The sequence below is a fragment of the Piliocolobus tephrosceles genome, chromosome 8 (genome assembly GCF_002776525.5).
Source record: "Piliocolobus tephrosceles isolate RC106 chromosome 8, ASM277652v3, whole genome shotgun sequence".
NCBI lineage: Eukaryota > Metazoa > Chordata > Mammalia > Primates > Cercopithecidae > Piliocolobus > Piliocolobus tephrosceles.
The window spans coordinates 60265773-60279282 of NC_045441.1; the positions used below are offsets into that span (position 1 = coordinate 60265773).

At 37.6% G+C, this 13510-nt stretch overlaps 1 protein-coding gene across 1 annotated transcript in view; it reads right to left on the reverse strand.

Annotated features, from left to right (window-relative positions):
- Positions 1-13510, reverse strand: part of ABCB5 (ATP binding cassette subfamily B member 5) — a 134694-nt gene that overhangs the window by 92316 nt on the left and 28868 nt on the right. The window contains exon 13 of the mRNA XM_023215951.2: positions 7098-7268. Within this exon, the coding sequence (XP_023071719.1) occupies positions 7098-7268 (171 nt within the window). The remainder of the gene's footprint in view (positions 1-7097; positions 7269-13510) is intronic.

Genomic DNA, 13510 nt, shown 5'->3' on the forward strand with positions numbered 1-13510 from the left:
ATCTATCTATCTATCTATCTATCTATCTATCTATCTATCTATCTATCTATCCATCCATCCATATGTCATCCAGATAAATGGATCGGTGCATTGCCTGAATTGGCGGGGGAGTCGAGGGTACAGCCCTACCTGCTTTTCCACCTCACCTCACCACCTCTGTCACTACTTGAGAGGCTCCTTGGAGACCCTAGTACCCTAGTTCTCCGAGAATACAGTCTGAGAACTTCTCACTACTCTTCAGTGTCTTTTCTTTTAGGGTATCACATTTTAGTTGGTCATCTTTTATAATAAGGTCACCATGGTAGTGAAAGGGAAACACAGCCTTTTGTTTCTTAACTACCTGACTGTGATGTTGAAAGCCAATTGGCTTAGTGTTCTTCTGGGTCGACATGGGTTCCAGGGCTCAACAATGTGGGGTTACTGTCAGACCACCTCACTGGTCTGAGAATGCTTTCTTTTTTGTCAAGTAGGATGACAAATAGCAAAATATCAGGAACTTAGAAGTCACTTTTAATGAGTGATACATCTGCTCCTTGACGCTTCTTTCCAACTTGCAGAAATCTACTCATGTGAATGCATGAATGCTTGGGTTAAGACCCTTTAGAAAAGAAACACTTTCAAAATCTAAACTCTGCTAAAATGAAGCCACATGTACTACCTAGTTAGGAACGTGAAATAATAACATAATAATAGTAAAATGTTTTCTTTTTATGGCCTGGAATCTCTTCATTGTCACTTCTAAATAAGTTAACATGAAAATTAAGAATTGGAGATAACGTAAAATTATCTATCATCATTTAATACCTTTTCTCTTCATTGAACTTTTTAAAAATCGTTTTATTATTTTCTTTACAGACAAAGTCTTGCTATGTTGCCCAGCTGGTACTGAACTCCTGGTCTCACATAATTCTCCCACCTTAGCCTCCCAAGTAGCTGGGATTACAGTGTGAGCCACCACACCCAGCTTTACTTAACTTTATTAACAAACTAATCATTTAAGCATTTGTGGAGAAATTTGCAATAAAAAATAAATGATGAAGTAAATGGTGGGTAAGAAAAGAAAATGCTGCAATAATTAGTTTATTTTTTTCCACAAGAGCATAATACCTTACCTAGTTTTATTCTTGATAAATAATACATTAAGAGCATTATTTGACAGCACTTAGGAAAATCAATATCTTCTATAGGCATTTTCCTTATTTTGGGAGGAGTGAAAGGCTTAGGAATAATTTTAATTTAGAGAAATCACCAAGATGCTTATCCATATCATGGGAAAATATTTTATTATATCTTAGAAGACCTTTTACTATATTCTTTAAAACCTTGAAATGTCCTCCTAAGTAACAATGACCTAAATTTATAAAAGAGAAATCTACTCGTTATTTATACAATAGTATGAAAATAAACAACTTATGGGAACAAAAGTGGGTTTAACCCACATGAGAGCTTCGATTTGGAGTATGGTTTGAATTTCTTTCCCAAGAAGACAGTGTGAGTGTGGTTTTCGAAAAAAGGCTAGTTGTGTGTTGTTTTTAAAATTGGGGAAAAATATGCATAATACAGAATTTACCATTGTAGCCATTTTAAAGGGTAGGATCCTTCTGACTCTGAGAGGCCAAATTCCTCTTTGTCACTATTCTTTTATTTATTATTATTTTTTCACTGTTCTTTTGTACTCAGGCTCAGATTACTATTCTCTCTCTCTCCTTTTTGGTAAAAACATGCCTGGCTGGACGCAGTGGTTCACACCTGTAAGCCCAGCACTTTGGGAGGCCAAGGCAGATGGATCATTTGAGGTCAGGAGTTTGAGACCAGCCTGACCAACATGGTGAAACCCCATTTCTACCAAAAATATAAAAATTAGCTGGGTGTGGTCATGTGTGGCTATGATCCCAGCTACTCTGGAGGGTGAGGCAGGAGAATTGCTTGAACCTGAGAGGTGGAGGTTGCAGTGAGCTGAGATCACGCCACTGCACTCCAGCCTGGGTAATAGAGCAAGATTCCATCTCAAAAAAAAAAAAAAAAAAAAAAGCCAAACATAAAATTTAAAATTTTAATCACATTATTGTGAAACTGTCACCACTACCCATCTCCAGAAATTTTCATCATCTCATGTTGAAATTGTATACCCATTAAACACTGACTCCCCACTTTACCCTCCCCCAAGTCCCTAGTAACCACTCTTCTACTTTCCATCTCTGAATTTGACTATTGTATGTATCTCATACTAGCAGAATTAAGCAATATGGATCCTTTCTTGTCAGTTTTATTTCACTTAGGATAATTCTTCAAGGGTTATTCATATTTTAGCATCATCAGAATTTCCTTTTAAAGACTGGTACTATTCTATTGTAAGTATATACCACATTTTCTTTATCCTTTTATCTGTCAACAGACATTTGGATTGTTTTCACCTTTTGGCTACTGTAGATGATGCTACTATGAACACTGGTATACCAATATCTCTTTGAGACTCTGCTTTCAATTATTTTGGGCATATACTCAGAAGTGAAATTTCTGGATCAAATGATAATTCTATGTTTATTAAGAGGTTTGAAGCCTGATCTGGAATCGGTTTTAGCTCTACCTCCTGGTAGTGTAGTCTTGAAGCAATATAGCCTGGTGGTTGCATGAATGAGGCAGAAGGATGACTGGTCCAGGTGCTGGCTTCACTGTGCCTAGCTATTACTTAATCTCCCTGTGCTTCAGGGTGTTTTACAGTTCAACTTTAAAACAGGAGAATAAATGTCTTAACCTTATAGGGGTCTTGTGAGAATTAGCTCTGATCATCCATTTGTTCCTTTGTTCCATCTAAAATAAGGACCCACAAATGGCTTCAGGGGTCTATGAACCCCTCAAGAGTACATATAAGTCTTTTTGTGTAAGTGAATTTGTATACTTTTCTAAGGAGTTATGGTGGTTTATTTTTCCCTTTCTCAATCAGATTCTCAAAGGGGCCCTGATCTATCAAAGGAGAAGAACCATTACCCTAAAAGAAGTTAGTGGCTTAGAATTTAACATCAAGCCCTACAAATGTGAGCTTCATTAAGCGGGTTTATAAAATAACCAATCATGTTTTTCCCATGAGGTAGTCTGTGTGTTACCTTTGATTTTCTGTCTAAATTTCAGCCAAGGAAATTCCCTTGGACAAATTCCCTTTCTGTTCCCAACTATTATAGTGTTGCTATAAATTATTTTTTGAAATTCCAAATACAGAGTGAGATATTTAATTGATACAGACATACAAAATGTGTATGCATTTGTGTGTGTGTGTGTGTGTGTGTGTGTAAAATTTGCTCTGATTCAACTTCGACTTTGGATAATCACTTCTTAGAACTTAATTTAATTAAGTGGCCCACAGCTTAATGTAATATACCAATTTCCTTATTGTCCAGTCCTCTAAGTATTATAAATACAATGTAAGAGGTCTTGGAGGAAGACCAACAGGGCGCATCATAGGGAGAAAGTACAGTGATGGTTGAGAGATGCCCATGAGGGCTGCAGGAAAGCAACCCTGTATTTTCAAAGAATAATAATGTGATGATAACTCTTCCTACATAATTACCAAAGGGACTTTTTAGAGGTTCTCCACTGATGTGGTGTGGCTGAAATTCCCTTAATAATAATTATGCCTTAGATTTGCATACCACTTTTAACATTTCAAAGAGCTTTCACAGGCTTTATCACAGAATCAGTGTGGGTTTCCTCAGCTTCCCCAGGGCCTGCAGGTGCTCACTGCTGTCTCCTACTAGTGGGGCAGCTTGGAAACCTGCTGCATTGGCACACCAGGTCAAAACCAGTAGCAGAGTGAAACTCACACCCTATGGCAGGAACCTTTATTCGCTGATGCTAGAAATTCTTCTTGATCATTAGTGAAACAAAACTAGTTTGTAGTTATTCTAAATCAAGGAGTCCAGAAAATAACATTTCAGGTCTTGCCGGGTGCGGTGGCTCACGCCTGTAATCCCAGCAGTTTGGGAGGCCGAGGTGGGCAGATCACGAGGTCAGGAGTTTGAGACCAGCCTGACCAATATGGTGAAACCCTGTCTCTACTAAAAATACAAAAGTTAGCTGGGTGTGGTGGCACATGCCTGTAATCCCAGTTACTCAGGAGGCTGAGGCAGGGGAGGTGGAGGTTGCAGTGAGGCAAGATCGCACCACTGCACTCCAGCCTGGGCGACAGAGTGAGACTCAGTCTCGGAAAGAAAAAAAGAAAGAAAGAAAGAAAAAAAGAGTATTTCTGGTTTTAGAAGTATCCTGGATCACACTCATTGAAGTCCACCTAACAATATCTCTTGGCTTTCTGTCTATTGGGGCCAGCATTGCTCTAGAGGTGGGGATGCTGCAGTTAACCAATCAAAGCCTTCACCACCAGAGAGTTTACATTGAAGTGGGGAAAGAGAGACAATCGCAAAATAAACAACATATGCATTGTGTGTTAGCTGATGAAAAGTGCGAGGGTATGTTTAAGAGGCAGGCATTGTTGGGGAGAATGGTAGGAAGGAAGGTTCCAGAAGGAGCTTGGAACCCAGCTCCATAGAGCCTTGTGCTTACTGTAAGGAATTTGGCTTTTACTTAGAGTGAGGCGGGGAGTTATTGGATGATTTGAAGTAGAAGTGCGATGTCACCAAATTTGCATTTGAATAGCAGCACTTGGCTGCTGTGTTGAGAACAGATCGAAGAGGGCATGGGCTGATGCAGAGTCAGCTACTGCAATAGTCCAAGCGAGGAGAAGGGTGTTAGTGCCTTCATGTTGCTGTTTAGTTAAAATTCACCCCTGCCCTAAGAAATTGCTGACTTGATTTTTTAAAATACCATTGATTTGTTTCACAGGTTCTAGAACTTCGTATAAGTGGAAGATAAATGAGTAATGGAGAGGAGGGGATGGAAGGGATATGTGAGGGCAGGTTGTGGAGCGAAATGGGTATAGATTCTATCACCAGGGAGGAGGGACACATTTAATTATGCCTTTTTTTGTTGATTAGTGGCTTGCAGGATATTTTGAGCAGCAGAAAAGTGCTGTGTGGGTTAGGCTGTGTCATGTAACAGAGTCTGGGGCCTCTTACACAGCTGATCAGGAGCAAGACCTGCTGGATGTCCTACCTTACTTACCTAGAGCCCACTCCAAGGGCTTGCTTCCATAACTGCCGTCTACGGTGGTGAGTGGAGAGGGCTCTTATGGTGCTACAGCTTCCATCACCCTGCCTATATTTGAACTCTCCCCTTCTCCATAAGCCATTTTCCAGTAAACCAAAGAGTATACAATTAATCTAGTTTACTATGCTACTTTTCATCCTATTGGTTACCCTTTACCCTCACCCAGCAAACCATACATAAAGCAGTTTCACACCTATTTCTACATTGATTTAATCTCTTTCTCCTTTAAAGAGTGGAAAAACAGTGACAGTAAATGAATTTTTGAAATAAGTTATATTCCCCCATAATTCTGCCACACAACTGTTATTATTTTCATATGTTGCCTTCATTTTTTTCACAGTTACTATTTTGTGTAATTTTGGAATCAGATTACAAACATCTCCATTCTTCTTTTTTCACTTTTGATAGATGTTTCATATTAACCAATAAGAAAAACATTTATTAGTTTATTATGTCACCAAGCATCTACTTATTTTAAAAGTCTGAACTAGTTTTGATTACCTAAAGTGATTACCAGTGGATGAAAAGACTACGGGCACAACATCAATCCTTCAAAACAATTGGAAAACCTATTACAATGCATTTTTAAAAATCTTATATAACTGGCGGGGTGTGGAGACTCACACCTGTAATCCCAGCAGTTTGGGAGGCCGAAGTGGGCAGATCACCTGAGGTCAGGAGTTTGAGACCAGCCTGGTCAACATGGCAAAACCTTGTCTCTACTAAAAATACAAAAATTAGCTGGGCGTAGTGGCACACACCTGTAATCCCAGCTACTCGGGAGGCTGAGGCAGGAGAATCGCTTGTACCCAGTGGGCAGAGGTTGCAGTGAGCCGAGATCATGCCACTGCACTCCAGCATGGGCGACAGAGTGAGACTTGAATATAGTCTAAATGCAGATCCCTGTCCTAGTTACTAAATATAAAAAAATGAATAAAACATTAGTCCTGTCTTTGTATTTTCTGTACCAAGATGAACCAAATTGCCGAAGTGTCAACAGTAAACAAAGATTATTTATTTATCACACAAGCAACATGTGGCACTGTTATCATGGGAGGGAAACAAGCGTTCAAACTTGCACAATCTGATTTGCTACTAAATAATAGTGACTACGAGATTTTTCAATAAGCAGTGAACATTTAGCCTGCCAGTATCCGTTTCTGGTTCCATAAAGGCAGCATTTAAAAAAAAAAAACAACCTGCGATTTTCTTAGAGAAAAAAACACTTAACTCATTTCCAAGCAAATGCAAAGTAAAATGTGCCATTAAGCCTTGTAAGGGGTCTGAAGGCTCTGGTTTATATGGGAGTCGGGCCATCGAGAAAAGTGTTCAATGGTTTTTCATATCGCCACTGCCAACTCCCCTCCTAGATGCAGTGCAATTTGGTGCAGGGCCACAACTGCATATGGTCTTGAGGTATGTGCAGAAGCTCATAGTCAGCAGGAGGTCAGGGTGAGATTTGAGAGGCCAGAGCTGTTGAAGGGCGCTGGTTCAAGGTCAGCGATTCTCCACTTGAGGTGAAATTAGGTCAAAATGAATACCTGGGGGTATCTTAAAGAAGAAAAGTGGTTGGAGAAGAGAATCCCACAGGTGTATGTAGAAGAAGCAAAGGATGGGCATGGTTATAACAGTGATGATAGTGGTGGGCCACTCTAGGGAGGGGAAAAGTGCAAACCTCTTGGAATGAAGGTGTAGGCTGGATGACTGCTTGTGTATGAGCCTCATATATATATTTCTAGCACAAACCTACCACCAAATCTCCTCTCTCTAAACCAGTTCCTATAGTCATCACATAAATTCTCACGTGGATGAACATCCTGCCTTCATACCTTAAGGAGGGCTCTGAACTTGAGTAATCTACTACAGATCTACACTTTCTTGTACTTAAAAACAATAATGAACCAGGAGTATGGAAATAAGAAACGTTTCTGCTCACTTACCTTCTCTAGTGCAGCTTGAACAGCTGACTCACTTTCTGAATCCAAGGCAGAAGTAGCCTCATCTAAAATCAGAATCTTGGGGTTTCGAACTAAGGCACGAGCAATTGCGATCCTCTGTTTCTGCCCTCCACTCATTTGAGCTCCTTTTTCCCCTACCAACGTATTAAATTTCTAATGCAAAATAGGAAAGAAGCACAGAAACAGAAGTCAGCGTGATCAAATGGTTAGAACAGGAAATGACAACCCCAGTTGTGTTTTAATATTAGCTTAATCAGTACTTCAGCCTCTGGGTGCTTATGACTTTTGATTTGTTCTTTGTGAAAACAAACCACTGTGAAAAAAAGAGCCCAAAGGAGAGAGGGCATAAGAAAAATTTGGCCAGGACTAAAAGAAATTAGACCATACTATAATCAAGTGTATTGAGAAAAATTAATAATAATTTAAACTAATGTGAAAATCTCTTTTAGATATTTTTAGAATGCTTTGAAATCTTTAAAAGAACCACTGTAATACAAATAACTATTTTCTGCAGTGTTTATTAGCAGTTTGGTATGTTACCCACAATTTCCTTCCTGGATACTCTGAAAAACAGTATGAAAAAAACTACTGCAAAAACAAACTTTCCCCTGAAACTTTTTTTCCACCTTAAGAGACTTTTTTGGTGTTCTTTTGATTTGTTTTAAAATAAATTTATCTTTAACAAAGTAGATATTTTTTCTTTCATATTTGCGGTAGGGGTAACTTCTAGCACCCAGGAAACATGGCTAGTAATATTCTACTGGGTTACGTCCCTGATTCAAAGTTCATTTCTTCACGGAGATAAATTTAAATATTCTTTCTTTCTTTTTTTGTTTTTTTTTGAGACGGAGTCTTGCTCTGTCGCCCAGGCTGGAGTGCAGTGGCTGGATCTCAGCTCACTGCAAGCTCCGCCTCCCGGGTTTCCGCCATTCTCCTGCCTCAGCCTCCCGAGTAGCCAGGACTACAGGCGCCCGCCACCTCGCCCGGCTAGTTTCTTTTTGTATTTTTTAGTAGAGACGGGGTTTCACCATGTTAGCCAGGATGGTCTCTATCTCCTGACCTCGTGATCCACCCGTCTCGGCCTCCCTAAGTGCTGGGATTACAGGCTTGAGCCACCGTGCCCGGCCCTAAATATTCTTTCTAAACCCATAATTTCTAGAGATTGATCTTCACATTTTAAAAAACAGCCTTATTGAAGAAATTGATACACAATAAAATGCATCCATTTTAAGGATATAACTCTGAGTATTGACAGATGAGTACATCCATGTTACCACCACACCAGTAAAGATATAGAACGTTTCTGTAGCCCTGGTAGGTTTCCTCATGTCACTTTTTTCAGTCAAAACCCACACCCTGCCTCCAGATACCCCCGATTTGATTTTTATCACTATACATGAATTTTGCTGAATCTAGAACTTCATGTAAATAAAATCATACGGTATGTACTTCTTTGGCTTGTTTCTTTTACCTAGCGTAATGTTTTTGATATTCATCCGTGTTATACCAGTTGTTCACTCCTATGTATTGCTAAGTAGTGTTCCACACAATGCGAGTTTACCTTGGGTTGCCAGATTTAGCAAAAACAAACAACACACAGGAAAACACAAAGCTGTTACATTTGAATTCAGAAAAGCAGTGAATTTTTTTTTAGTATAAGTATGTTTTATGCAATATTGCTAAAAAATTATTCATTATCTGAAATTCAGATTTAACTGGGAATCCAGTATTTCATCTGGCAACTCTAGATCTATCACAATTTTTCCGGGTGTGGTGGCTCACACCTGTAATCCCAGCACTTTGGGAGGTTGTGGGGGATGGATTGGTTGAAGCCAGGAATTTGAGACCAGCCTGGGCAACATGGTGAAACCCTGTCTCTACAAAAAATACAAAAATTAGCCAGGTATAGTGGTATGAGCTACTTAGGAGGCTGAGGTGGAAAGACTGCCTGAGCCTGGGAGCCTGGGAAGTCGAGGCTGCGGTGAGCTGAGATTGTGCATTGCACTCCACCCTAAGTGACAGAGTGAGACCCTATCTCAAAAAAAAAAAAAAAAAAAAAAAAAAAGAAAAAATAGATCTATCACAATTTGTTTATTCATTCAACTGCTGATGAACACTTAAATTGTTTCCTATTTTTGGCTATTATAAATAAAGCTGCTATGAATATTCATGTACAAGATACTTTTTGTGGTCATGTTTTCATTTGTTTTGAATAAATACGTAGGAATAGAATGCTCAGTCATAAGTGTATGTTTAACGTTATAATAAACTACCAAATTGCTTTCTAAAATGCTTGTACTGATTTCACTTTTATTTCAGTGAAGGAGAGATCTAATTGCTTACATCATCACCAAAAGTTACATTTGTTAGTCTTTTTAATTTTGGCTATTCTAAGAGGGTAAAATGGTATCTCATTATCGTTTTATTTTAGAGTTCCCTGGTGACTAATAATATTGCATATTCAATGTATGTATTGTTCATTTGATTCTTTTGTAAAATGTCTGTTCAAGTTTTTGCCCATTTTTAATTTCTATTTTTTGTCTCATCATCAAGCTATAGCAGTTCTTTTTACATCTGGATTCATGTCCTTGGCGGACACTGTATATTATAAATATTTTCTTGTGCTCTGTGTCTTGCCTTTTTGTTTTCTAAATGATGTCTTTTAAAAAGGAGGTTTTAATTTTAATAAACTCCAGTTTATCATTTTTTTATAGTAATGCTTTTCACTCTAAGAAACTTTTGCCTATCTCAAAGTCACAAAGATATTTTCGTAAGTTTTAATTTTTGAAGTTTAAGCATTACAATTTTGGTACAAGGCCTATGGCAAATTAATTTTTGTGTGTGATGTAAAGTAAAGGTCACGTTTTATTTTTTCCACAAGGATAACCAATTGTTCCAGCACCATTTGTTGAAAAGATACTTCTTACCCCCACTGAGTTCCATTGGCCTTGTCAAAAATTAACTGAGTAGGTATTTGTGAATCTATTTCTGGTCTCTCTGTTCCCTTGTACTGATCTATACAACCATCATTATGCCACTACCACGATCTTAATTGCTGTCTTAAAATTAGATATTTAGGTCCTCCAGCTTTGGTCTTTCTTTCAAAATTGTTTTGGCTATTGTTGGTCTTTTGAATTTCCAAATAGATTTTGGAATCAACATGTCGATTTCTACACATACACATGAAAACTGGTGAGATTTTGATTGATAAAGCATAATATTTATATATCAACTTGGAGAGAATGCAAATCTTTGAAAACATGAAGTTTCTAAATCAATGAATAAGGCACTTTCTATTTCTTTAGATGTTTTCATGTCTATCAGCATTTTATAATTTTTACTACAAGACTTGCACGTTTTCATTAAATTTATTATTAAGAATTTTGTTTTTTGATGCTATTGTGAATACTGCTTTTTATTTTAACTTCATTTGTAACTGTTGCTGTTATTTAGACATCCAGTTTTTTTTTTTTTTTTTTTGGCGGGAGGAGAGCAGTGGGGACACAGTCTTGCTCTTTTGCCCAGGCTGGAGTGCAGTGGCGCCATCTCAGCTCACTGCAACCTTTGCCTCCTGAGTTCAAGTGATTCTCCTATCTCAGCCTTTCAAGTAGCTGGGATTACAGGTGTGCAACACCACGCCCAGCTAATTTTTTGTATTTTTAGTAGAGGGTTTCGCCATGTTGTCCAGGCTGGTAACAAACTCCTTTCCTCAAGTGATCTGCCCACCTCAGCCTCCCAAAGTGCTGGGATTATACGCCCAGCTGTTTTTTTGAAATAATTATAGATACACTAAATTTATTTATTTATTTATTTACTATTTATTTATTTATTTATTTATTTATTTATTTTTGAGTGAGTTTTGGTCATTTGTATCTTTCAAGTAATTGACCCTCACCTAAGTTATCAAATTTACAGGCATAACATTGTTGATAATATTTCCTTATTAACCTTTTAATATCCTTAAAATCAATAGCCATGTACCATCTTTCATTCCTGATACTGGTCATTTCTCTTCTTTCTCTCTCTCTTTTTTCAGCTTTGCTACAGTTATACTTTTTTTTTTTTAAATCTTTTCAGCTTTTGGTTTCAATCATTGCTGTTTTTCAGTTTTGGATTTTACTGATTTCTACTGTGATTTCTATGTACTTAGTCTTGCTTGTTTTCGATTAATTTGCTCTTCCTTCTCTAGTTTCTCTAGGTGAAAATTAGGGTTGTAGATTGTAGATATTTTTTCTTTTCTAAAAATATGCATTAAATATGATAAATTTCTCTCAAAGCAGTACTTTAACTATATCTCACAAATACTAATACATTGCAATTTCATTTTGATTTAGTTCAGAATAGTTTTTAATTTTTCTCAAAATTTCTCTTTTGAGATATATATTCTTTAGAAGTGTTTTTTGTGATATTTCAAATGTTTGTGTAGTTTAATTCTATTATGATCTGAGAACATATTTTCTATGTTTTCTATTCTTTGAAAGAACTTTGAAAGGTTTTGCTTTGTTTGTTTTGATGGCCCAGAATACTGTTTATTTTAGAGAATGTTCCACGTGCACTTGAGAAGAGTGTATTCTGCTGCTGTTGGCTGGAATGTCCTATAAATGCCAGTGAAATCTAGTTTCTTGATAGTTTGTTCATTTATATTCTTACTGATATTACACCTACATATTCTATCAAGCACTGAAGACCTCAAGTAAAGTTGTGGATTTGTGTTTCTCCTTTCAGATGTATCAATTTTTTGCTTCATGTATTTTGAAGCCCTTTTCTTAAAGAATAAACATTTAGGATTATGTTTCTTGCATACAAGCCATATTTTTCTGTTTCTTTGCACGTCTCGTTTTTGTAAATGATGTACTGAGTACTGTGATTGTTGTGCTGAAGAGACTCTGAGTTCTGTTTTCTTCTGAAAAATAAACAGTGCCGATTTTTGTCATGGTAGGCAACTCAAGCACTGACTGATCTTGAACTTGTGCAATCTTCATTTTAGGTTTCCTTGGGGTGAATTTGGAGAAAGCCACATAACTTGTCGGAACACAACCTCCAAAACCTCTCTCCTCTGGGCATCTTGTCATGGCTTGGTCTCAGGGTTTGTCAGGGCAGGTAGATCTTACTCTAAGGTGTGGTCATGACTCCTAAGGTGTGGCTTTTTTGGTGTTTTAGCTACTTGCCTGGGGTGTTAAAAAGGTGTCAATGTGATCTCTCCATTCCAGCTGGGCTGCACTTTCAACACCCCGACATCACCGCCTGACTTCTATCCAGTGTTCTGCTTGCAGCTTTATGGCTGCCACTCTCTGGTAAGCCTTGGGTAGGTAGTCTTATCCTCAGACAGGGATTCCTGAGGGATGCCCACACAGACATAGCCTTCTGCCCCTGCCTCATTGCCACAGGTGATCTCTTATCACCTTTCCAGCTGCCCAAGCTTCCCTAAAATTTGATCTTTGCCTTTCAACTCAGTGTTACCAGACAGAATTCATGGAGTACTTTTATGAGATTCCTCTTTGTTAGGAATCAGTCTTTCATTACCTCTCATCCAATAACTGCCCTTGGCTTCATATGTTTTACCCAATTTCATGGTTGTTTATTAATGAAAAGCTAACTTTCAGCTAATTATTATACATTAATTTTAAAATCTGTGTATAAGGGAAGTAATGCTATACATTTTTTTTACAATAGCATCCCTCAATTTTTCACCTACTGAAATTAGCCACTTCTGGAACTTTTATTCATTATTGTGCTTCCTCATTTTTCTGGTTAACTATGGCTGTAGAATTTAGTTTTCATCATGATAAGCTACTATCTTTAATTTATTTGGGTTATATCTTCTGAATTTATTATTCGATTTATAGCAAGGGACATCTTTGTGTAGTACTGGGCTTTTGGTAAAAGCAAGTAGTAACTTACAGGGTATGATTTAAGAGGTACCAGAAAGCTCCCTAATCTAAATGGGAAATGAGAGCACTGATGTTTTAAGGAAAGGAGGTCATTGAAAGGGGCAAAACATCAGCAGAAGGAAATGTGTGTTCCCAACGATTTAAGAATCACCTTCAATCTTTAATGATTTTGTTGGCCTAAATATGTCCTAATTATGATCCTAAATAATGGGGACAAGAGATAATTACTGGCATAACAAATTCTTTAAGTTAGAAAATAATAATAAAATTATTACAATCCATCAAATGTGGTTTGTGAAATATGCCCATTAAAATAAACATTTTTGTTATTGTGACCCTCTGGGATGGTGAAATTTTATATGTATTTTAATTACAAATCTCATCCTTTCATACGTCACAAGGTGCTCCCCACAACAATTTCAGCTGATGCTGAGGATCTAATACTTTAGGAAATATAAAAAAATGGCTTTATAGCACCCTATTAATTCTAAATACCCTCTAAGA